This window comes from Orcinus orca, chromosome 6 (genome assembly GCF_937001465.1).
Source record: "Orcinus orca chromosome 6, mOrcOrc1.1, whole genome shotgun sequence".
Classification (NCBI taxonomy): domain Eukaryota; kingdom Metazoa; phylum Chordata; class Mammalia; order Artiodactyla; family Delphinidae; genus Orcinus; species Orcinus orca.
In genome coordinates this window covers 112,039,613-112,066,555 of record NC_064564.1, presented here as the reverse complement: position 1 = coordinate 112,066,555, position 26,943 = coordinate 112,039,613, and the positions used below count along the sequence as shown (strand labels likewise).

At 42.5% G+C, this 26,943-nt stretch overlaps 1 protein-coding gene across 3 annotated transcripts; it reads right to left on the bottom strand.

Moving 5' to 3' along the window:
• Positions 1–1,787: 1,787 nt before the first annotated feature.
• On the bottom strand, positions 1,788–26,643 carry ZBTB34 (zinc finger and BTB domain containing 34). 3 transcript variants are annotated; one of them, XM_004269209.4, is made up of 2 exons: positions 26,516–26,643; positions 1,788–8,288 (listed from the first exon to the last, which is right to left on the bottom strand). In XM_004269209.4, exon 2 carries the CDS (start codon positions 8,276–8,278, stop codon positions 6,764–6,766), a length of 1,515 nt encoding a protein of 504 aa, XP_004269257.1. In that variant the 5' UTR covers positions 8,279–8,288; positions 26,516–26,643; the 3' UTR covers positions 1,788–6,763. The 3 variants fall into 3 exon arrangements, with proteins under 3 accessions (XP_004269257.1, XP_033283076.1, XP_033283077.1); XM_033427185.2 differs by lacking the exon at positions 26,516–26,643 and adding an exon at positions 23,454–26,283; XM_033427186.2 differs by lacking the exon at positions 26,516–26,643 and adding an exon at positions 8,399–17,898.
• Between the last annotated feature and the right edge of the window lie 300 nt (positions 26,644–26,943).

Below are 26,943 nucleotides of genomic sequence, written 5' to 3'. Positions count from 1 at the left end.
CAATGCGAGCACAGATCATGACTTAGGACAAATGAAGAGCCAGCTACTGCCAATGGCCTTTGCCAGCAAAGCAGCTCAATGCAGTCTACACCACATCTGCTCCAATTCAGTTTATCTGCTTCAGATGCTGTTCTCATTGCCAGGACCGCATCCCCTTGGGATCGTTCCTCTAACCCTGCCTGAGAGGCTCGCCCCTGATTCTTGATGTTGGGTGACTTTTCCAGCCTCAGGGAAAAAGCAAACCTACAGAAGCCACTGCCTCACAACTTACCTGAGCCATGAGTGCAGCTCCAACGTTTTACAGACAAACTGGGGCTGAAGAGGGTATCAGGCAAAGGTATGGCTAGAAGCCAGACCTCCAGATTCACGCAAGTCGATGCACTTTCTCCATCATGCTCTTAGTACCTGCAGAGTCCCGCAGGCTGCCAGCTAGCAATGAAGCCAGTTCCTACGTGGACCTCTTACACCACGCACCATCGCACTGCCTGCTCGACCGTAAAGGTGAGAACCTGTTCTACAGCAAGGAGCAAGTCAGCTCTATCAGCACAGGAGCTAAATTTAATCCTGGCCCGCTTCCCAGCCACACTGCCCTGCTTGACCCTCCCAGAATATCTGCTTTTGCTCATTCATTCAATCCTGCCTGTGCGCCTGCTGCGATGCCAGGCGCTGTGGGCTAAGGATATACAGGTGAGGGAGACAGTCCAGGATCCCTGCTGTTATGGAGCTTGCAGGCTAGAGGGAGAAACATTAATAATCTAATCAATACACAGCTACCAATTTTTCAGAGCAATGAATTACGCTGTAGGGCTGGAGGAACACAGCTCAACAAAGGGCTCTGTTAAAGGGGCCTGACCTAGAAGGGCTGCTGCAGGGCTCCCTGCCGGAGGGAGGCCTGAGCTATTAATAAAATCTGGGGAGGAGGAGTTAACTGGCTTCTCGGGAGAAGACGTTATACCGAACAGAAGTTCGTGGGCCAAACAAACCAAAAGGTCGAAGTTTGGAGCAGAGAAACGTTTATTTTAGCGCCAAGCAAGGAGGACGGTGGCAGAACTGGGGGTGAAGGCTGCAGGGTGTGTGACTTTCTTCTGACTGGTTGGTGATAACAGGGTAGTGCTCCAGGACTCTGGTGCTCCGCCTGAATAACTCCACCTGGGGGGGCCTTAGTTCCCGCAGAACTCAAAGGTATATTGTTATGTATATATCCCTTGAGCAGGGACCAGGCGCTGCCCGTAGCTGACTACAGTTTCTTGACTGCTCCTCCTGTTTCTGCAATCCTTCCCTTTTCTGATTAGCAACTGTTTGAATCTGCGCTTTGGTACTCAGGGAAGGTTTAGGAGGCTGAAACCTTCCTCCTGAAAACAATATATGGGGGACATGGAAAGGCTTCCGTACCCAGGAGGGCGCCACAGGGTCTTGCTCAGTTTCAGAGAGCTGGAGGCAGGAGACAGGGCGTGTGCACCTCCAAGCTCTGTGGTGGGAGTGAACAAGGCACATTCGATGGAGCCAGAGGGTACTTCGGCAGGAAAATGCGGAAAGGGTTCACCAGCGATCCTGGCTGCAGACTTCGGCCCCCTGACAATCCAGTCTCTACCCCACATGGTAAAGGTCAGAGACAGATCTGCTGCTTTCTCGTCTTTGCAGCAGCACGGTGGCACAAGAGCTTCTTAGGAAATCCTAACCTTTCAAAAACAGTGGTTAACAGAAACTATGACACCGGAGGATGTTTGTTAGAGCCTGTGAAACTCAGGGGGCCAGAAGAGGTAAATCCGGAGGAAGACCACAGCACATCTGCTCTAGCAGCATTTTTATTTACAAACAGCAATTTCCATTGACTTTATACCATAAAAAAGCCATTTACAAGCAAGAAACAAGAATTCAGAACAAAATTAAGCAGCACTGAAGTATTCATGTCACAAATCTAAAACAAAATGAATACAAGAGTAAAATATCATTTGAATAAATAGTCTTAAATTCATGCTATAAAATAATCCTTAATGGCAAGTTACTAGTTGATACAGCATCCGCTTAGCTAGCTTCATTTACTTCATATGGTGATGAAGTGTGGAGTTGTGAGGTTACCAGTTTATATTGCAAGATAATGACACTGTGTTAAGTCATTCAAATTGCTCAACCATTTATAACGGAAAAAAATGTTAGCCCTACTAATAAAAGTGGTGAGAGAGATGGTTTTCACATTAGGAAAATGGTCATTCTCGAAGAAACCAGGTAAGTTTACCTCTTACTATACTCAGGGCAGCAACCAAAGGCTTGGGCAGCAAGTCCAAAGGTTGAATTCACAGCATACTTGTCACTGAGGGGCAGCAAGAGGTCTGTTTACTGAATCTGCTGCAAGGCTAACTCCAGGACTTGATAGAGAACTACACCAGCCCTGTCTGTGCCAGACCCAAGGGGAACCAGAGAGAAAAGGTTCTCTTGTGGGCCGAGAAGTCAAGCACTGGGCAGAAACAGTGGAAACACTCTGGCACTTACTGAAGAGATGTATGTGACGAGTGACAACCATTACAAATTTCGAACAATGTGAATGACTCTTCTGAACTTTCAGTTCAGTTGCACTGAGTAATATGAAACCTATGATTTATGAACTAGATAGTTTCATATAAAGAATTTACATAATTCCCCAATACTTTCATATATAAAATTTAATAAATAACCCTGACCAGTCTAGAAGCACCATTCAAGGGGCATGTGCCCTTGGAAAATAGTTTAGGTGTTGCATATTTGAGTCCCTTTCAGTGGAGGCTTCACAGGAAACCATTACAGAATTTAACAATAACGACGACGACGACAACAAAAAAAATCACAGTCACTAATGGAAAACATTGTTAAAATAAAATACATTGATTTCTTTAAAGTAAAGCTCATTCACATAGATGATGCCCTCCCAGCCCTTGTTTTGTGTTCCTGCAAATTCTTCCTAGAGTCTAGGCTGTAAAAACAAAAGTAAAAACAAAACCACACACAAAAATATGCAGGCCTATGGTCTGGGCTAGGGGAAAAACAAAGACTTGTTATAACTGCTATCATTAGAAAAGACATCTACTCATGCTCTGGAAGATTTAGAAGTTATCAATTTAGTTCTACAGTATATTCTGCTTAACAGTGAACCGACAGTATCCTTTCTGCTGTTAAAAAAAAAAAAAAGAAAAAGAAAGAACAAACAAAAAACAAAACTGCCAAGGCAGAGCCAATTGGGAGGCTTTCCACTGACCCCAAAATTAACTTGACTTCATATACTGTATTTACAAATATAATTTCTAAATGTATTTACAGCTTTAGTAGAAATTAGAGGGTAGAGAACTGATTAGAATGAAAATAACTGTTTAAAACCACACACATTAGTAAAAGTATAAAATTCTTTGTTTTCACAGTTTGTAATAACAGGTTAAACACCTATAGAAAAGGACGCTGTCACTGTCTTCACATTGTCTACGTATTTGAAAAGGTAGCTCAAGAAGAGACTCAATTATGAACAAACCTATATGAATTCAGGATATATTTTACTGTAAAAGATTTCTTCACATATCACTTTTATCTTAATTGATTTTTGCATTTGTTATAAATGAAACATCTAACCTAAAACTGTACAGAAATAGGGACTTTGCTTTCCAAAAAGAGTCGCTCTAAGGAGTTACACAGCGGACTTCGTCTGCAGAGACGTGAAGTGAACTTCGGGGAGAGAATGTTTCTGTTCTGTGGTCACGTTAATCCTCCTGGCACATCCTCATGTGACAAGGCACAATTAATTGCTGCTGCCCGATGTGAACGGAGTTAATCTTTCACTCGCCCTGCACACTGAGAAGCACGGCAGGCAGTGCGCGCGCTCAGAGAGGCCACGCAGCTCTGTGCTGGCCCGCGCGCGGCCTCCCTCGAAGCCCTGTGGGACCTTACAGTACTGGGTTATGGCTTGAGAATTCATTCTTAACACTGCTAGCAGTGGAAAGGGTAAAGTGTTAGCAACATGAATGGGAGCAAGTGGAACTTGCAAAATGTGGAATCATGATTATTAGAGAGAAACGCAATCAATTTTCTGCCCCTTAACAGTCCCATTACAACGTCTGAACCTGAACTGTACAATCAAAGCAATGTATATTTTTGTCAAAGACAATTTTGGATAAGTCACTCTTTGGTAAACTCAAACCAGTTAAACAAATTTACAAATACAAAGAATTCCATGTAAATAAGGTTAAGACGGACACGGTGACAAGAACCAGGACATTCAAGGCGCTTGCCCCAAGTGCCGCCCCTCCTCACTTGTCTCGTTTATCACAGGATGCTCTGGAGACCTCTCAGAAGGCCCCAAGCCTGAGTGAAAAGGAGGCTCCTTCCCTGAGCCTGACCTCTCATGTCCTCGATTTGGGCGCTTCTTGTCACAAACTTAATTTGTATCACAACACAAATTTTTTGCATTTAATTCTTTGACGGAAAAAAAAAAATCAAACTTATTCATGTAAGGAAAAAAAATCACAAACATTTACCTGAAACCCCAGAACATATTTAAGTGGGTAAACACTTGGGGTCCAGCCTCCCCTTGAGGCACACGGCTTTGACAGGAGTTGAGCAAGTGCTTCAGGGAGAGAACAGACCCCTGACTTAGGCAGTCTGACAGGAAAAGGCATACTATATACCCGGTTAGCAGAAGTTGCTCCTTGGAGCGGCAGGACTCGCGTGTGTCTGTACGTAGTAACACTGATGTGGAGAGCAGCGGCTCACGCGTGAACAGATCCCCTGTGCTGAAGAGATGCTACTGCACAGCTACCACCCCCGGGGGCGATCACACACAAGGGCCTGAATGATTTTTTCCCCAAAAAAAACCAAAAAAAAAAAAAAAAAAATCCCCAAACACCCCCCAACCCCAACTCCATTCTTGGTATTTTAAGAGCCAAAAAAGCACGGAAAACCAGCAAACATCTACTTTTGTATTCCTTTAACTCCTAGCCTCTGAGGTTGGTCCGAATTTCGCTTTTGTTTTTCTCTTAGGTGGTCTGTGCTCTTCTCCCGTGGAGACACACTAGTTGTGAGTTTCAGGGCCAAGGTTCTCAAGCAGAGAGCCTGGAGTGCTGACATCTTACCGACAGCCTGCAGCACAAACTCACCACCAAACTGCTTACAACATTACTCTCTGCCGGAGTACACAGTACCAGGGCAATCTCATAAAGCCCGTTTTGTATACTAGGAGCACACGGGTGAACAAAATATAAAACTGAAGACACTTCCTCAAGTACTAATAAAACATTATCCAAATAGGACTCGGGTATGTTTTTATACAGTAATGTGTTTGCCAGCACATGCTTTTGAGGTCTTTTTTCAAGCTATAAACTCGAGAGAGGAAAAAAATTATAATTCACTTTTACCATTAGATTTCACATTTTCTACAACTATACTGACCTAAAAGATACATAACATAAAAATAGCACCACGTGACCAAAAAAATGGTGACACACAGAGATTTGGTGACACACAGAGTATCTTAGAGGGCTTTTTAACTGTTGGTTTCTTCAAGCAGGAAACACTGAGAGAGCGGGGGAGCCACGGAGGCTCTCATCAGCTCACACAATACTAAGATAGATATATTGCTTGCAATTCCCATAGAGTATATCTTTACAAAAAGTACAAATTCCAAGTTCTGCAGTTTCCCTGGGAACTGCATGTAGAAAAAGTTGCTGTGCACCTGAACTGGCTGTTTGAAAAGAGAAAGAAGAAAAAAAACCACAACACTGCTTGGAGAATTTTGTAGACAGAACTACAAATCCCTTTCCTTTAGTGCGAGTACTAACTCACGGTAGAGAGTGATTCGATTTAGTTACCTGGTATGTTTCTACAGTACGGAATGAAGGTAGATTCATAGGCCAGTAAAAACATTGAAAACCACTGCTCCTTTGGGGTTGACTAATATAACACTACTGTATGTAAAAAGGTCAGCACCACGGGTCATCCAGCTTACCTACTGGACAACTAACAAAAATTCCAAATGGTTTCCAACTAGAGTTGAATACATTTTATGGCATTTGGTTTATGTATTTGTTATGAAGCAGAGCTATGAACACTGTGATTTGCTTTGCTTGCTTTTGGACACAATGATTAATATATTTGAAAACCTATTAACATTCTTTTATAAGGGAAATAAAGGGGCAAAACCCTAACATATTAGGTAGGGGCGAGACAGAGTCAAAAGCCCTGTTCACATTGTATTAAATTATATATTCCTCTTACATTCACCTCAACCAGAATAAAATCAAATTTGAGAATGTATATATACTATATATATAATAATTGCTTTATTATATATATATATATAAAAATTGTCTAACTACCCCCTAAAAGTAATTTTAAATTAGAAAAGGTTACCCATTTGTATCAGCTGACGGCATCCCAGTCTCCCTCCATGGAAATGCACTGGTGCCAGTGCACACAATGGGAGAGTATGCCTCTTGGCAGAGAATGTAGGGTCAACCAGTTGGCATAGCTAAATCACTGGCAGGTTTTGGATGAAGAGTTCAGCCAAAGAGGAATACTGTCAGCCTGTGTTTTCCCTGGATACGCTGCCCTTCATGCTTTGAGCTCCTTGAGGGAGGGAGGGCGGGGGAAAGGATAAACACAATGAAGTGTTCCTTCCAGAAACCTTAGAAAAACTGCCAAGAGACCAAGAGATTTCCAGATGGTTGGGAAAACCAAAGGTTACAACAAAGCAAATCACAAACAGGCGTTGATTAATGTGCTTTGTGGGGTGCACTTCTTTACCATCTTAATCAGGAGCATCAGACACCGTGTGAATTTCCATCCGGGAATCTAGGGCCATCTCTGAGGCCGACGCATCATTTTCTAGTTTCTGTTCCACATACACATCTGTTCTCTCAGGGGACTCGATGCGACTCCTGACTTCAGCTATGCCAGGGTGGTTTTTCCGCAGGTGCTGGTTGAGGGTACCTTGGAATGGAAAGCACTTCCCGCAGATCTCACAGCGGAATGGTTTATCGTCGGTATGGCCCCGGATGTGGTACTCCAGCTGGTCCTTCCGCGTGTACTTCTTCCCGCAGAACTTGCACACAAAGGGGGTGATTCCCATATGGAGTCGCATGTGCCTGTCAAGGCTTCCCTTCTGGTTGAAGGACTTTCCACAGTAAATACAGATCAACCTCTCATTGTACGGGTACCAGTGACCTCTTGCACTCCTCTCCCGGGGGCTGCTCTCAAACCCGGGGTTATTCATCATAGCTTCACTGTCGGAACCCTGCACCAAGCCCTGCAGATCACTGTGCAGATGGACAGACAGAGCCCGCTTCTGGCGGGCACGACCTCCTCGGAAACAGCTCAGCATGGATCTGGATGGGCTGGAATTACTCAAACTTCCAAAAGCTTCAGCTACGCCGGCTGGCTGTGAAGCTGCCTGGGAGTAAGAGTAGGCGTGCTGGAGCACAGAACCATAGGAGCCCACATTCACGGCCACAACTTGTTCCCCATCAACCATCTCGGTGTGGTAGCCATCGTCTCCCAGGGAGGAGCTGTCGGAACAGCTGGGACGGTCAGACTTTTCCATCTTCACTTTCACTTCAGTGATCTGGCTCTCCCTCCCCAGCAGGTCCCCTTGCTCATGGTCCCCCTCGATCTGAATCTCGTACTCAGAGACGCTCCCACTGCTCCCTCGGTCCGAGTGCCCTTCCTCCTGTACACGGCTGCGCAAGGCTTTGCTGGGTGTCGTCTCCATCCGAAGATCACTGCTTGTGGTAGGCTGCCGTACCTGAGAGCAGTATGGAGGGGAGATCTCCACCGGGTTGGCAAAGTAGCTGCTGTCTTTAACTCCATTACGACTCTCTGGAGTCTCTTCCGCACCAACGGTCACAGAGTCCACATCTCCAACACTGATTTTTGAATGGATGCTCTCTAGGATCTGCGTGCACTTGTCAATGACACACTGCATCTGAAGAAAGCTAGCTGCAGTCAGAAAACTGACAACATCCTTCAGCTGCAAGGACATTCTTCCAGTGTAACAAAATGAAAGCAACTGTTCAAACACATTGGGATTTTTAATCACTGATATTGACAAGCCACTCATGGTACTTAATGCTGAATGGTCCCGGAAGTAGGGGGAGCTGGCCGCAAGGACTGCTTTGTGGGCTCGGAACGGCTGACCCTGAATGTGGACGATGATGTCACATAGTTTCCCTTGCAGGCGGAGCTCGTTTAGCTGGCTCAGAACGGTGCTGCTGTACTCGGGCACATCAAACTGAATAAAACTGCTGCTGTCCATTTCTACTGACATGAAGCGTAATCTGAGGAAAGAGAGAGTTTCATAATTCGCCAGTGACTCCTCACTAAGTACAAGTGGCATAAACACAGCCTTGCAAAAATACCACCACCCCCTCCATTGTAGCTACTATACCTCCTAGGGTCCGCCTGAGCATTTCTTTTCTCCTCTTACTTATTTTCAGTCTTTCATGCCTTGGTTAATTCACCTAAAGATAAATAACCTAATGATCCATTAGCCAAGTCTCCTAATTACCTGACATACATCTTGATCAAAGTAAAACATGTAACATACAGTAGAGCCATTTTAGCTCTAGCTGAGAACTTGGTATCCTTTTAAGAAATATATTTTTCTGTTTCACCTACCTTTGAGGATTTGAAGTACTCTGTAAAACAGAAGTAAATTCATTTAAAAAAATGCTCTGCCTTATTTGTATATTTCCAATTGGTATTTTGCAAGTATACAGCACACTGGATACTGAATGGAGCTTAAACCTTTTTAGAGTTTGAGTTGTTGTCTTGATGTGCATTTTTTCCCCTTCAGCTCTACACACATTTACATCCTTTTGGGTTGGTAATTCATAGCGCAATGCTCGGCCGCCTTCAGTGAAGAGTTTTTAGACAGGAGGATCAAGAAGAGTGACGGACACGTCAGGAGTGCATCATCCTCGGCTAGTGCTCACACTGCTGGCGTGCTCAGGACAGGCTGGCTGCCCTCTGCCTAGAGCCCACAGCCCTGATCACTCAAAACTACAGAACGGTGTAGAGCCCAGGCTGCATTCTCTGACCAAAACAACAAAATTAGATCTCACATTTATATTTTTGTTTTTAAAACCCAACCAATAGGGCTTCCCTGGTGGCGCAGTGGTTGAGAGTCCACCTGCCGATGCAGGGGACACGGGTTCGTGCCGCGGTCCGGGAAGATCCCACATGCCGCAGAGCGGCTGGGCCCGTGAGCCATGGCCGCTGAGCCTGCGCATCTGGAGCCTGTGCTCCGCAGCGGGAGAGGCCACAACGGTGAGAGGCCCGTGTACCGCAAAAAAAACCAAAACAAACAAACAAACAAAAAACCCAATCAAGAGAAATTTAAACACCTCCTGAATAAGCACTGAATCAAAAAGAAAATCAATAAGGAATAGAGCTATTTAGAAAATAAGAAAACTCACATCAAATCTGCAGTACGGGTTTAGGAATGAAGTTTACTTATATCTTCAACTTACCTAACAATGCATCCAAAAAGAGATGGACAGATATGTGATAAAGCAAACAAAATAAAATGTTAACAAGTGTAGAGTCTAGATTGAGTATACAGGTGTTTATTGTAAAATTCAACTTTTGGGTATGTTTGAAATTTTTCACAATGAAATGCTGGGGTTCTGAACTAACAAATTTTAACAATGTCAGTGCCTTAAAAATTTTTATCATTAAACAATAAAGAATAAAAATAAATGAAATCACTTATGAGGTCAGAAAAGGAACAAACTAAACCCAAAGAAAACAAAAATGTAATTAATACAGAACAGTATTTAATCACAAAGTTTTAAAATTTAAGACAAGACAATGTGCAACGAAATCTAAAACTTTTGCAGAAAAAGATCAATCAGTGTGATGATAAATCACATCAGAATTTTTCTTAACCACCTCAGAATTTATTAAAACATTTTAGTTAGAGAGGAACCCTGTGCCATTATTTATCCTAGATTTATGATTGAAATCAATTTGAAATCCAAGTGGAATGGACATATTTTTAGGATAACATAAATTGGCAGAATTAAAAAGAAACAGAAGTGCCAAAGCACAAATGATCCTCAGGCCATTCACACTGTTCTAGATGCATGCTAAAATATTTAAAGCATCTCAGTTCGTATGGCATAAGTCTGACATTAGAATATGGCAAACAGCATAAAGACCGTCAACTTTACCTACGTAGAGACTTCACTAAACAGACTTAGTTTAATATCCTAAAGGAAATACTAGCAAATATAACCTATTAAAAGAATAATATATTATGATCAAATGTAAGAATGGCTATATGTTAGGACATACACAAATGTAATCTGCAACCTCAATAAGTCAAAGGAGAAAAACCATATGGCCAAATCAATTCTATGCCAAAAATGCATTTTAAAAAGTTACTTTCAAAGTAAGGATAAAAATACTTAATAAGCTAAGAATAGAACAATATTTTCCTAATATAATAGCATCTACTGCAAACTAATGGCAACATCACCCTTAAAAAGGAAATATACCTACATTCCCCAAAATGTATTTAGTAGAACACAAGCCCCGAGCTCAATATCCCTACCTCCTAGGAATTAAAAAACATATTAGCATACTAACCCATCTGCAAAGTCCTACAGGCTAGAATTCTATTTAACTCAGCAGTTTGCAAACTCATTTAACCATGAAACTCTTCTCTCAAGGTACACATATTAATATTCCAAAGAATTAGTGTTCCCTGGCACACTCTATGGTAAACACTTTTGTAAAGGAATTCCTGCTAGTGCCTGGAAGGCTACAAGGTTGTCTGCCCATCACTTCTTTTACTTAACGTTGTTCTTGAAATTCCAGCCAAAGAAAAAAGGCAAGAGAAAATTAAGGCATATAGCCTTTAGAAAAGAGGCGGTGAAATTATCATCCAAGGGAGATATGACTATTTACATAGAAAACACAAAAGAATTGCTTGAAAAAAATCTGTTAGAATCAGGATGTAATAAGTGAAGGATTTAAAAAATTATTATTCATAAAAAACCGGTTAGGTAAGCTAATGACAAGTTACAGCCAACAATATTAACATAAACTATAAAATACCTGGGGGATAAACAAAAAATTGGATCTACAAGAAGAAAACTATAACACTTTAATAAGGACAAAAACATGCATAAACAAAGACACATATCATGCTTCTGGTAGGAAAATTTGACACTATCAAGATGGACATGTTCCCCGCAAGTTAGTTTATAAATATAATGCAGCCCAATGGAGTATTTTCTTAGAAACTTGACAAAATGATTTTAAAATTCATCTAGAACACTGCCGTCCAATAGAAATACAACACAAGCCATGTGTGTAATGTTTTCTAGCAGTTATATTGTTTAAAAGGAAAAATATAAAATTTAACTCAATATATCTAAAACATTATCATTTCAACATTAGAAAGTTATTAATGAGATATTTTATATTCTTTTTTTTCATACTAAGTCACCAGTATTTTCACAACACTCTTGGAATTTCATGTCTGTCATATCAAGTCTTTAAAATGTGATGTGTATTTTGCATTTACAGCACGTCTCAATCTGGAATAACTACATTTCAAGTGCTCAATAGCCCCGTGTGAGCAATGGCCACCATACTGGACATTAGATCTAGAAGAAGAAATACTGAAAAAATTTTAGAAAAAGAAAAATACAGCCAAACATATAGATGTCAAAATGTATGAGTAGGCTATAATTCATTCATTTCGTAAATATATACTGAGAGTCTTCCGTATGCCTGGCACTACAGCTCCAAGTAAGCTACAATTCTCTTGTTGTAAATTGTGATAAGAGCTATGAGATCTTTCATAATGGAGGAGTGGTCAGAGAAGGCCATTTGAACAAATGATATCTCAACTGAGACCTAAAGGATGATAAAGGTTAGCCAAATATTGGGGGGTAGGGAGGGTGCTGCAGGGAAAGTTCCAATTTTCCAGACAGAAGGAATCACATGCACAAAGAGATGAGAGCCCAAGTCAGGAAGGAAGGAAATATTGGAGCACTGTGGCACAGCTGGGACAAGGAGCAAGGGCAGAGGCCACAGGAGGCTGTCAAGTAGATAGAAATCAGACCAGGATGGGCCTTTGGGGGCCATTTTCAATCAGTGAAAAAGGAAGATTTCTGGAAATAGATGCTGCTTGGATAATATGAATAAATAATAATAAAGTTAGATCCCTTCTTCACAACATACCCAAAAATAACTTCAAGAGAAGACATTTCTGAGCACACAAAGGCAGACACCAGAAGAAGAAAGGGAGATTTAACTATTTAAGTAAAACTTTTATACCTCTAAAAAATATCTTTTACCAAAAAACAAAAAGAGACAAATTATGAAAAATATAACATCTATGGCAGGGAAGTATAAAACTCTTACAAATCAATAAAAGCCAAATGTAACAACTGAAAAGTGAACAAAGAATATGAACAGATGCTAAAAAAAAAAAAATTTTAATTGCCTTTAAACATAGGGATAAAATGCTTAACGACTTCATCAATAAACCAAAATATAAAAATTAACACAAGACACAATTGTTCTTTCTCAAATTGCCCAGACTTAAAAACGCAACCCAGCTGGCAGTGTTATAGGAAGAGGGGTGCTCTCACATACTTCTGGTAGGCAAATATAACAAAAGCCTTAAAATGGGAATTTCTCTCAACTCAGCACTCTGTGTTGTAAAAACAAAATCATGAATATAGGCACAAAAATTTATCCATAACTACATTCAATTACAAAGCAAACAATGGAAACAACCTGAATGTCCAACAATAAGGGAATTATTAAAGTATGATACAGCTATATACTGAATACAGTATCATCACTAAAATGACGTTAAAGAATTCAAAGTTAGTTCCACAAAATGTCAGTTAGTTCCCATGAGAGCAGGAATTTTCATCTGTTATATTAACTATGTGCCAGATAACTGCCTGGCACATGGTGGATACTCAATAAATATTTGATGAATAAATATTTAAGAACACAGCAAGAAATCAGATCAACTGCAAATGAACAAGAAGGATCTTTATGGGTGATGGAAATGGTCTAAAACTGAATTACGGTGATAGTTTGACAACTTTTTTTTTTTTTTTTTTGCGGTACGCAGGACTCTCACTGTTGTGGCCTCTCTCGTTGCGGAGCACAGGCTCCAGACGCGCAGGCTCAGCGGCCATGGCTCACGGGCCCAGCCGCTCTGCGGCATGTGGGATCTTCCCAGACCGGGGCACGAACCCACGTCCCCTGCATCGGCAGGTGGACTCTCAACCACTGCGCCACCAGGGAAGCCCTTGACAACTTTTTAAGTTTACTAAAAGTCACTGCATTTTATACTTAAGATGGGTCAATTTTATATGTAAGTTATATACCTCAACAAAGCTGTTAAAAAATCAGGTAATCACAGAATATACAGAATGATATTTCTAAAAGTATATATGTATTTACAAATATTAAATATACATAGAGATAATATTAAAGAATTATACAAAATATTTACATTAATGTGAGAGTAAAGATGTTTTATCTTTCTTCTTTGTATTTTTCAAATTTCTATAGTGAACATGTATTACTTGGAATGACAAAAATATATGTATTTTTAAATCCCTACTAGATGATAATTTGACATAGACACTGCTGGTGAGTATAAAATGGTACAAATACTTTGGAGGGCATTTCAGTAGTATCCAGAAAAATTACAAACGATCCCCCATGACTGAGCAATTTCAACTCTAGGAATTTATTACAGGACAGCTCATAACAAAAGATTGGAAACAAACTAAATTCTCATCAAGAGGAGCCTGGCTAATAAATTATGGTATGTCCATACTAAAGACTATTATACCACCAGAAAAAATGAATAAGGAAGCTCTTTTCATACTGGTATGAAACAATCACCATGATATATTGCTAAATGAAAAAGCTGAGATGCAGAGCAGTATATATGCTATTTGTATAAAGCACTATGAAAACATATACACCTCACTGTGTCAATATATTCATATATAAATATTAGCAAAATATTTCTGGAATGATGCACAAAAACAAATGGCCTCTTGGGACAGGGATGAGGTAGTTGGAAGGCCCATTAGCTTTCAGTGAATCATTTTGAACTCTTAAAATTTCTAAACTATGTGAATGTATTACTTATTAAAAATAAGTAACATTAAAAAAATTTAAGGCACCTCATCTAGTTTTTAAGAGATAAGAAAAGATCCTAATATAACCATCAGAAGCATTAATTTGGAGTCAGATATGGATTCAAATGATACCTGCTTTCCATTTGTAAAACCTTGGGCAAGGTACTTCATAACCTTTCCAAGTCTCAGTTTTTTGTTTTTTTGTTTTTTTTTTTTGCGGTACGCGGGCCTCTCACTGTTGTGGCCTCTCCCATTGCAGAGCACAGGCTCTGGACACGCAGGCTCAGCAGCCATGGCTCACGGGCCCAGTCGCTCCGCGGCACGTGGGATCCTCCCAGACCGGGGCACGAACCCGTGTCCCCTGCATTGGCAGGCGGACTCTCAACCACTGCGCCACCAGGAAAGCCCAGTTTTTTTGTTTTTAATGGTGGTATCAATAGCAATAGTCTTTGCCTTATGGGTTGTTATAAGGAATTCATGTAGGAAGCACTTAGCACAATGGTTGCTTGGCACGTGGCAATCAAGGTTAGCTATTAGAGACTTTTTTTAGGGGGACAGGATGGTGTAACAAACAGAACTGGCTTTGAAGTTAGACTTGGATATGAATCCTGGTTGTGCCACTTTCTAATAAAAATAGTAACAATGAACATTTAAATAGCTACGTGACCTTAGACAAGTCCATCAACCTTGATCTCTGTATCTAGAACATGACTAGAACAGCCCAACATGACTGTTGGAGTAGTTGAATGAGGGAAATTCATGCAATGAATGTGTATAATAGCTTACATATAATGAGTACCTATCTTGTGCTAAACACCTTACACAGATTAATTAATTTGATTCTCTTATCAACTCTGTTAGGGGAATACTATGATTGCTGCCATCTTATAGATGAAGACTCTGAAGAAAAGAAGTTAAGACACTTGCCAAAGGTCCCGCAGTTAACAGATGAACTTAGTCTGGCTCCAGGGGTCATGCTCATAACTGCACCAGACTGCCATCTAGAAGCACAGAAACTGCCTGGCACCTGCCAAGTGGTCAAATGTTACCTATTCATTACAGCATTTTCGGGACACAAGGATGTGTAAATAGTGACTTTTGGAATTAAAGGGCAAAAGAAAGGTGGATTCAGCTTTTTAAAGGTACAGAGTCCTGGGCAAAAACCAGTAGAAAAAGGAAAACAAAAAAGCATTTCTGAAATAGTCTGTAAAACTGAAAATAGCTCCACAATGAGGTGTCTTCCTCCTTTGTGTGGCTTTTTATCTTCTTCTCAGAAAAAAGTACAGAACTACACTGGAAAGAAAATCACTGAAGAGAAAAATGAAAGACCATGATTAACACCTAAGGAGGAATTCCATTTTCCTGCAAAATGAGAAAGGAAGTGCTCCATTCTCCTCTCCTTGACACTGACGCGTCCTCTCGGCAGTGACAATGAGATTCAGAGACTCCTGCCTAAAGCTGCTAACAAGCAACACTCTCGAATAAGAGGCTTCTCAGAGACTGACACACAGGGAATTTACAGGTAACTGAAGTCCTAGTCACAGAAAAGGAGTAAAAGGCATAATTAATCACAATTCCACACCCAGACCTGACATCAGGTCCAGCGGTCCTGAAGCAAAGGAAGCCAGAACCTCTCACAGACACATCAGTTCCAACAGAACCCTCCACTCCTCTGCAATTTTCCAGCATGGGCTAATCACTGGTTCCTCGAGGGTCTTGATTTCTCCCTTGAATGGAATGTCAGTGGGCCTACACCAAAGTTAGATCAATGTTTAATTTTATCTTTAAAATAAAATATATGCATATGGTCAAACTTCAAACTATCGTACAGAAAAATATAAAATGGATAGCAAAATTCTTCTCCAGTGCCTCTCAATCACTGGAAAGAGTTTTTGGGTGTTCTTTCAGAGAAAATTATAAACATATATCAGCATAAACTGTTCTGTACTCTGCTTTTTAAAAATGTATTTAAAGGGTAAGCTGGGATGAAGTGAGAGAATGGCATGGACTTATATATACTACCAAATGTAAAATAGATAGCTAGTGGGAAGCAGCTGCATAGCACAGGGAGATCAGCTCAGTGCTTTGCGACCACCTAGAGGGGTGGGATAGGGAGGGTGGGAGGGAGACGCAAGAGGGAGGGGATGTGGGGTTATATGTTTATGTATAGCTGATTCACTTTGTTATAAAGCAGAAACTAACACACCATTGTAAAGCAATTACACTCCAATACAGATGTTAAAAAAAAAAAAAGTATTTAATATACCTTAAAATCTTTCCACAGCAGCACAAGCTCATCTACTTCATTCTCTTTTCTGATTTCATAGTATTCCATGAAATTCATATAAATGAATTTCATATGTGCCACCATGTATTCAATACTTAATCAGTCCCCAGGTGATACCAAAAGCAGGAAACCATTTAAATAGTCATAGTAGTTCCTCCTAGCAGAGGGGCTACTGCGTTAGTTTTTCACATCCATCGATAATGCCAACTTACCTCCCAAAAGGTGGCAGCAACTGTCCCTTCACCAACATCACGTGAAGTGCCTGTACCCCCGTAACTGCTAATAATGAATATTGAACTTTTTCACCTTTGCCACACTGACAGGTTAAAAGTGGTATCTCACTGTTTTGCTGTGATTTAATTATAAATGGGGTTGATCATCTTTTCTCATCTTCAATGGCAATTTGTCTAAGTTTGTCTTCGAACTGCCTACCCATATCCTTTGCCCATATCTGACTCTATTGAACTGTCAGAGTTCTTTGCAAATTAAGAAAACGAGCCTTTTGTCCAATGTGCTGCAAGTATTAGATTTAACTGCAATCACTAAATGACATACTGACTGGGAATTTATTTTTCTACATTTATAGGGTATGTTCAATTTCAATCTCTTACGTGCACAAAACCAAAGGGAACTCAAAGATAAATAAGAGTCCCAGTCTTGCAGTTTGATACAGGCTTACTGCAGATTCCTCCCAACTCAGAGAGAGATGGGAATGGAGTTCATTTTTGATAATGCAGAGAAGTGATTTATATTAGTTTTTCATTTAGACTAAGTTTGCAACTGCTTCAGAAAACAATAATGAATTTGATTATTCCACTCACTAAAGACATCAGAATCAGTATTCTTTAATTCAGCAGATTAATCACAGGTCTTTCTGTCCCATTATATCAATAGTAAAAAAAAAAAGTCCCCAAACTAGACATTTACATTGCTATATTTTAATTAAAAACAAGTATATATAAACTGGATATTTTTCCTCAATACCATTAATACTTATTTTAACAATACTCATTCTGGTTTTGTTTGTTAAAACTATACTTTGGATAACAATGTGAAATACTTCTTTTTAAAACATATACAAAGAGGATATTAGTTGAAATGGTCTCTGGGAAGTTCAAAATTGTCAGCTCCCCGATTTCTTCATAACGCTCTTCTGCTCATTCAACCAATGGACACACAAACTTTCTGCTCGCCAATTTCTTTAACTGGAGAATGCTTTCACCCCTCGGGAAGCAGCTCTCACCTCACACACAGCCTCTGCCACAGTCAGCTGATGAGACTGCCACCATCGGTCTCAACAGTGGGTTCTGGGAAGGACCACCTCGGACGTGGGCAGTCCTGACATTCGTCCAGCCACCTCCACACTAGCCTCAGCAACTGCCCAAGGGGATCACTGTCACCTTCCACCACACTCCTTAGCCTTCCCCCCTTACTTGGAAAAGCCCATCATCATCATCATCATCATCATCATCATCATCATCATCATCATCATCAATTACAATATTTACTGAATGCTCGACACATGCTAGGCATGTCGTAAAGGCCTTATATGTATTATTCATACATATGTATGAATTCTCTTGACCTTCCACCAGAAGGCAGGTACGATTACCCTCCCTTGAGAGGTGAGGAAACTGAGGCTCCAAGAGGCTAACTTAACTTCTTCAGGGCTGTTGCAAAGTCTGGCCATCTAGACCCCTACACAATAACCCCTTATCCTTGTTTAATTTGCCCAAGGGGAGTAGCTGGACCAGTAAGGCAGGCAGGAGAGTTGAGGGAAAGGCAGGAGGAAACGAAAGCTTGCCCTAGGTTACCTCCCTGCCCTAGGGTGGTGGCCAGGGAAAGGGACAGTGACAGGTGACAACCTCCTACCACTGCCCAGGGCTCTTACTCCTTCCTCTGTCGGGAGGAAGGAGATGAAGAAAGGCAAAAGGGAGCATTTTAGTAACATCCATCGAACTTACAAGCGCACACGCCCTGTGCATGAGTAATCTCAGCTCTAGGGATTTACCATAGAACCCTCTTTCAAGATCAAAATCTCCCTTTTTTCTAGATCTAAGTCACCGGTAGAAGGAAGGGTTATGATCAGAAAAAAGTCCCAGGTGGCCCTCCAGCTGCAGTATATTATGCCTTCCATATTCACAGCTTTTACTCCCGCTTCCCCGTCAGAGCCCTGCATCCTGGCTGATTTTACCTGCTTTAAATAAACAGCTATCTTCATATGCTAAAGCCTCTATTCATTAGAAACCACCGACCTAGGGCTCAAGTAAGTGGTCCTTTTGGTGTTCGAGGGTGAAAGTCACAGAGAGCAGATGCTGCCAAGACACAGGTTCAGCCCAAGTTCAAGAGAATTCAAAGCAGCACTGAGACTGGCATTTAAAAAGCAACAGCAGACTGTGAGGGGCTATCCAGGACTGACCAAGTAGCGAGGAAGCCAGGTCTGAAAGCACTGAGGACAGCAGCAAGGCCAGCACAGGCCAGAGCAAGACACAACCGTGAGGAGTGAAGAGCGACCAGGTTCGGGAAGAGCACAGCCACATGCTGGGGAGTTCAGGCAGACTGGGCAACCAGAGAAGGGAGGCCACTCACACAGCGAGGCAGTGTGGGCACGAGCCACAGGGGAAAGGTGCTGTCCCCTAAATTACCATACAAGCCAGCCTGGGATACTCGACCCACAGACTTGAAGTGCGAAGTGAAGGAGAAGGGTCCTAGAAATAAACATGCATGCATGCTCTGAAAAGAAAACTAAGATCTGATACAAGACCATATGACAACAAGGCTTAGCAAGTAAAGCTGCTTGAAATCTTTGCAAGCTCCCACCCAAAAAAAGCTACAGAACATATGACCACACCCAGGCATCAGGACAAGACGCTGTTCTGAAACGCTACAAACAAGGGAATGATACCCCCTAATCCAGATTCCAAAGCTCACCAAGAATAAACACATTTGACCTGAAGGAGCTTTAAAAAAGTCACACTTCATAAAGACAGGGAAACCAGCTGACCATAATCTAAGAGACAAGGCTGATCCTGGGAAGGGTGGACAGACGCCAGTTCATCGCCACTCTGTTCCTCCTCTCACCTGGCTCCTCCCACTGAGTTTGAGCAAATGAGGCAAAAAGGTAGTGAGTGCTCTTCTATATGACCACTATAGGTTCACATAAAATAAAATGCCCGATTAATGGAAATTACAGCTCCCTAAGTTTTCAAAGGTGCTGCATATTTAACAATTTCTTATAAAGCACCAGGGAATGTAAGGAGGGTCCTATTATTTTCCACTTAATGTCATTATAGTCTTCTGACACTATTTTTAAAAGACTTAACTATCACCAAAAAATAACTACAAGAAAGCATGGGTGAATTTATTTATAATAATGTCATAGAGGTCTCTGCAAGCATGACATTAAGTCCCAGAAGCCACAAAGGACAAATACATTTGACAACATAGAAATATATAATATAAAAAATCCACCCTCCAAGCAGAAAGATAAACGACATATTGAGGGAAAGTACGTGCACATTTGACAAAGGGCTATATTATAACTCAAACAGATTTGGACTGACACACAAAATCCTATGGAAGAAGGTGCAAAAGATATTAACAGTTCAAAGAAAAAGTGATCAAAAACATGAAAAGATGTTTAGCTTTATTCATGATCAAGTCATGTGAATTACAAAAAGAAAAAATGAGATACCATTCGTAACCCATCAGACCTGCACACATTTTAAAAGTGTGCAGGTGTAATCCTGAGGGATAATCTGGTAATATCAATTAAGATGTAAAAAGCATTCATCGTTTGGCCCACAATTAACTATTAAGAATTAAGCTTACAAATACACAGTACTTACAATAGCTTATCAGGATATGTATGTCCACTGAGCACTTTTATTTGCTATAGCAAAAAAAAAAAGAGGGAAACGAGCTCAAAATCCAGAGAAGACTTGTTCAAAAAAACAAAACAAAACAAAACAAAAAAACCAATCAACAATGAAACACTACCCAGCCATTAAGAAGAATAAATAGACCTGTATCCTTCGACATGGAAAAGAGCTCTAATATTTAGCCAAAATCAGCAAGCCATAGAAAAATCTGTATGTATATATGTGATTCACTTCATGTACTTTCCTTAAAAGAACAAGTATATACTGCTGTATCCATTCTGGAAGGAATCCCATGAAACCATTAATGTTGGTGACTTTCGGGAATGAGGACTACAGACTGGGGAAAGGGAAGGGAAACAGACTTTTATACTTTTTGAATTTTTTTATCATATAGCTGTATTATTCTCACTAAAAGTTTTTTTAAGACATGGTATAGGGTTTTTCCTAAAAATATGTAATTTTTAAAACCAAGGAATCTAGGGAAAGATAGGCTGCAAATGGGTAATTATTGTATCAAGCAGACAATTATAGAGGCAGAAACAAAGAACTATGAGAGCAATGACAAGACTGATTACTTTTGACCAAAGAGAATTTTTTTTAATCAAAGAGAATAAATAAAATCTTCATGGTGGAAGTAATATTTGAACAGGACTTTGCATTTCAAATGGAACAGAAAGAACACTTCAGGCAGAGGAATGGCAGAAGCAAAGAACACTGGAGTGAAAATGTATGGTGTCTGGGGTAGTGGCCAGGGCCCAGGTACAAGGAGTGATGAGGGAAAGAGGAATGCCACAGTGGGAACGTGGACAGCCTTGAATACGAGACTGGAAATCTCAAACTGGATTCCAGTGGCAGCCAATTTGAACACGAGTCCAAAGAAGGACTCAACAGGGCTTGGAGACGGAGGGATGCTATCCACTCTGGAAGTTAGTTCCACCTCAGACAAGCTGAGTTTAGGCTGCCCACTGGGCCTCTGAACAGAGTTGTCCAATAGGCACAATTTGGGAGTAATCAAAAATTGTACTAGCCAAGGATGAATGTGGTAACATGCGGTTACTAAAAGGGAAAACAGAAAACACAGTTGAGAACAGAAGGAACAGTTATTTGCTCCTACTGTAACATGCTCACGAAAGAGGAAACGTGCACACCTAGCCCTCTCCTTAAGGCACCGTTTCACTGACTAATAAAATTCTGCATCGTGCCTTTTGTTAAGCTGTAAGGAAACCAAACAGTGAAAACCAGAACCTAGACTAGTGCCATCTTCCCACACTGCAAATCCATTCTAAAGAGAACCTAAAGATGAGAAGAGACACTTAAATGTCATCTGGGCAAAACACCCACATGGGCCTTGAAATCCCCTCTACAAAATCCTTGGTCTTAAACCCTGGAACTGTTTCCCAGTAATGACAACCAGAGCAAAAGTAAAAGTGTAAAACCTAAGCAAATGTGATGTGCTGATTCTTGAGCCTCCCGTGCTGCTGAGCTCACACCCTCAGTGGTGAGCTCTCTGAGGGCAGGGACTGTGTGCCCAGAGCCTAGCAGTGTGTCTGGCAGAGAGAGGCTCTCAGCAACCTAAACCAAGCTGGTGGCTCAAAATCCATGACTGCCACCATGGCGGCACCCTCAGCTTTCAATTTTTCCTGCTGAACACCCGAGAGACGTAGGATCGTCTCACCAGCAGGAAAAATCTAGCAAGGTGGTTCACTCCCATCTAACCCATAAACACTCTAATTTGCTCCACTTCATTTAAAAATACCCTGCGACACTTCCAAGAAAGGAAAGCAAGGTTACAAATTTGGAAGTTGTTTAAGACACCAGGAAGTACCCATTATTCTCCATCAAGATGCTCATGATTCCAAACCCAGATTTGCACCTGCTGGCTTCAGTCACTTGCTGATACTGGAGACACAACTCAAGCTAGACTTTCTCTATCAGGCACTGAAGACCTGAAGATCCCTTATCATTCCCAAACAAAAAGTCATTAACAAGACCGCTGAATGGAAGCACTGGGGACAACAGGCATGGTGACAGCAGTCACAAGGATACAAAAATAACTTTCTTAGGTATTTCTGCCTGGGTCTAGAGAAAAACTAAAATTGAGCTGTCATGAAATACAATCTAATCCTTCAGAAAGCAGCAGCCGAATAACACCAGGCCTGCATGAAACATTCTGGTGCCGCTGAAACCCAATGCAAGAAAAAAATAAATAAAATGGCATTCCGTGATGGATATTCATGAAGTACTCATCCTAATTTAAAAGAAAACAAGTCTAGAGTTCTTACTGCATTAATTCATGTGAGCCTGAAAGAACATTTTTATCCAAACTGTTAGATTTCCTACCAAGGCGTTAACATTCTCCAAGTCTGCTCAGATACAATAATTCTGAGAGTGCGGTTTCGTTTGACAGTGGAGACTGTCTTTCAGTCAGTGCAAAACATCAGAAGCTTCTTCTGAGCTTTCCTAGCAGAGCAGGAATGGACTCTTTAACCTGACTGGCAGTAACAGTTACTGAGCTCCAACTGCGTTCTGTACACTAAGTAAGCTCTCTACCTGCTCACTGAATCTTCATGACAACACTATGAGATAGACACGGCAGCTATCCCCATTCTACAGATGAGAAAACACTCAGAGAGACTAAGAACCTTTCCCAAACTCATTAATGACTGGCTGAGCCAGGATTTGAACCTGGATTTGACAGTCTTCAGAGCCAGAATTCTTATCTCCCGTAAGAATAAGATTTTAATCCAGGCACAGTGGTGAGAAGTAGGGGTTTTATTGGTGCTAGTGTCTTACTGATCACCTTTGAGTGGAAAAAAAATTTCTCATTTAAGGGTGTATCATTACACCAACACAGTGATAATTAAGGGGTTACAATTCCTTGTACTTTGCAGCCATTTCTCTGCATAATGTCCATTCTTTTTACTTCTGTCTATGAAGTGGGCAATTAGATGCTTAAAATCCTATCATGAAATAGAAAGATTTGTTTCAGTTAAAGGAATGAATAAGCTTTCTTAAGGCAAAGAACTCAAAAAAGTCAAGGAGTAGCATCTTATCTGCTTACTGCTGGCATTTCAGAGGACACCAGACCTGGGAAATATATTAAGTCCCACCTCGAAAGATAAAAGGATTCGAAAAGCTCACCTTGAATTGCTTTCTTCCATGAAGTTTTCCATGCCATCAATACAACCAGAAAATAACCATTAGAAATTAAACTGCCTTCAGTTGATGACCTTCACTAAGCTAAATTCAGCAGTTTGTCAGCTACAAAACATTAAACGGACACAATTAAGAAGTTTGAAAACCATTAAGCAGAATTTAAACTAGAGAAAGATGAAAATTAATGGGAATAAAACATAATGACACATTATAGATTTGTGATACTGACATTTTTGACAAGTGCTTCAGCTGGAAGGTAAAAGTAGGATCCACAGACATGTAGAAATACACAGCTCAGTAAATACACCGAGGTTCGGCAGCCTATCATTTCTCCACCTTGATAAATTTACACCTAATAATGATGATGATGATGATGAAAATGTAAATATTAAGCAGTTACTAGGTGCTATAAACTTTGCTACCTCCTTCATATACTTTTTTTCACTTTAAAACTCACAAAACCCTAGGAAATGGATTTTATTATCCCCATACTACAAATGAGAAAACAGAGGATCAGAGACATTATATAAATTGTCCAAGTTCACATGGCTAGTAAGTAGCCTTGCTGGGATTCAAACCCAGACTGGTCTGATTCCAAAGCTGATGTACTTTCCCCACAGCCTCCAACTGAAGAATTACATGATGTTTTCCTTTCCCATAATCAAGAGTAAACATTTTAATGTTTCAAAGATTCATTTTATGTTATCTGCACTCGAAGAATGAAAGCTGAAAACATTCACCTTGAATGGCAGCATTAGACGTAAATGATATATGACAGAGAAAACTGATAACTAATAAAAGCTTCTCCTTTAAAAAGGGGCGGTTCAAAAAAATTTAAGTCATTTACCAACAAAAATTAGGAAGTATTTGCATACGGATTACAAAAGCCCAGCTACAGTATTAGATATTACAAGGGCTGCAAGAGAAGTATTAAGACAAAATGCCCTCAAAAAAAACACCCACTTCAGCTGGGACAAGAGCAAGTTCAGTAACCGAGGAACAAGTGCTGAATCCTGTGCTTTAGATTCTGAGTGCCACAAAGGCATGGGGGTAGGGCAGTCAGGGAACACCCTCTGGAGGAAGTATATCTTCAGCAGGGGCTTGAAGGAAGTGAAATGGAGAATTTACACAGAGGAGAAGAAAAAGGAGGCCAGGACTTCAGAAGGGGGAACAAGAGGCGCAACGCCCTCGAAGCAGTCACAAACTCACTTCTGCAGGAGACAGTCGGGGAGGAGAAGCAGCAAATGAGGTCCAAGAAGGTGAGGAGAGCCTTGAAAAGACACGGCGGGCACTGACTGCATGCAGTGTGGCAGGCAGAGGATGTACTCAGCTTTGAATAGTGGCATAAATACCTGTGGCCTTTTAGCTGATCTCCTGGCCCCCAGCCTCTCCCCTCCCCTCCTGTAAATGATCATGAGCCACCCCTAGTCTCTTGCCTCTCACCACTGCCTTTAGAATAGTTTCAACTTTGGCCTAGTGTTCAAGTTCTTTCAGAAACTAGCCCAGCCAATCTTTCCTTATTCCCTTCCTTTAAGCACCCTTCTCTACAAGGAAACTGGTCTATTCACTAACTCCACGGGATCACTGGGTCTGATTCTTCTTTTCCTATCAGAGTCCTACTCATCCTTTAACAGCCAGCTCAAACCCCACCCCCTCACTAAAGCCTTTCCTGACCACTTGGCCTATAGTAACCTCCATCTCTCCTTCCTCTTAATTCTACAGCACACAGGCTTGTCTCATCAATTACCTTTCCACAGGTAAAGTCTCAGCACCCAGTGTAAAGCTGCTTGGAGGCTGGAAGTGTGCCTCCTACGACTTTACCCCACCACATGGAACAGCATCTTGACATTTAATAAGCAAGCAAACACTCAACTCTTTTTTTGACTTCCTATATTAAGTTTAGCATTAGCATAAAGGAAGGATGGGAGAGGTGGGGGGACTTCTGAAGTCAGAGACTAGCTAAGAAGCTGCTGCGATAATCCAGATGTGAGGTAAAGAGGGCCTGACTAGGGAACAAAGAGAAAATGGGCAGATATAAACAACAAAAAAAAATTTTGCACGCAAAAACTCAGCAGGATGTGATTGACTACTACTAGGAACAAAAGCAAGGAATGAATTAGGATAAGGTTAGGTTTAGAAACGCTTCTTGGATTCATTTTAAACCCTGTCTGAAAACAAGTGTATTAAGCGGCTAAAAAGTCCACATTTGCAAAAAGTCTTCGGTGAAGCTGCCCAGTATCTTGAACCAGGGACAGCCATTCCAATTTCAGACATACACAGAATGGTAGAGCTGGAAGGGTCTTTAGAGAGCTTATCTAAAACCCTGACTGATCAGGTGGGGAAACTGAGACCCAGCATGGAAAAGGCTTGCTGAAAGCCTCAAGACTGAGACTCCCAGACTATTCATGCCCCAAGGCACAGCCGCCTAGCCTAGAAGAACACTGTTTACACATCCAGGCCAGCCCAGCCCTCCGTAATGGCAGGACCGTCTGAGGGCGAGAGTGACCATGGAGACGTCCAGGGCCAAGCAGGACGCGCCGCCGCCTGTTTACCTGGAGAAAAGCCGTGGCGTGGGGCAAGAGCTCGGTTGCAGCCACCAGCAGGGCCGACCCCGCGGCCCGGCCCGGCTCTCCCGGGGACTTAACCATCCGGCCTCCCCGTACAAAGGGGGAGCGCCCCCGGGGCCGAGGGGCCCGGAAGCAGGGGATCCCGAGACGCCCGGGCGGAGGCTGGGGAGCCCGGGGCAGCTGGCCGAGCGCTGCCCTCAGACCCGCCAGCAGCGCCCGGACTCCGGGGCCAAGCAGGGTTGGCCCCTTGGGGGCGCGCGCCGGACCAGAGCAGGTGCCCAGAGCGTCCGGACCCCGCCCGGCCTCGGCTCCAACCCGCACCACCCGCCCACCCGCCGGCCCGCGGGGCTGACCAGGCGCGGAGGCTCCCGCCCCGCCGCGCCCAGAGGGAACCGGACAGCGGCCAGGGGCTGCCACCGACTCCGCTGGCTCCGCCCGCGCCTCGCCCGCCGCCCACCGCCCCCCGCCGGCGCGCCTCACCTGCGGAGAGCGCCGCGCTCACATCGCCCGCCCGCGGCGCCCCCTCCGCCGCCGCCGGCGCCAGGCCCGTCCCCGCCGCTCCGGCTGCCGCCCCAGCCCGCGCCCCCCGCCCCCGGAAGCGCTTCTCGGCCCCGCCCCCTCAGCGCCGGCACTTCCGGGCAGGCGCGGACCGGGGTGTTGGCGACGCGGGACTGGCCTCTCTCCGGGACTCCGAGTCCGGGATCCCGCTCGGGCTGTGTCCGGGAGTCTCGCCGCGGACGAATGGGCGAGCGGCAGCCTTGGTCCCGACTCCGGGAGGGAGCGGCGGCAGCTTCGCGCATCACGGCCTCCCGCCCGCCTTCTCCTCGGCTCCCCCTGCTGGCGGGAGGAGGGCTGCTCCGCGGGGCGCGCCCGGGGCTCCCGGAGCGGAATGGGTGAGAGGCCAGGAC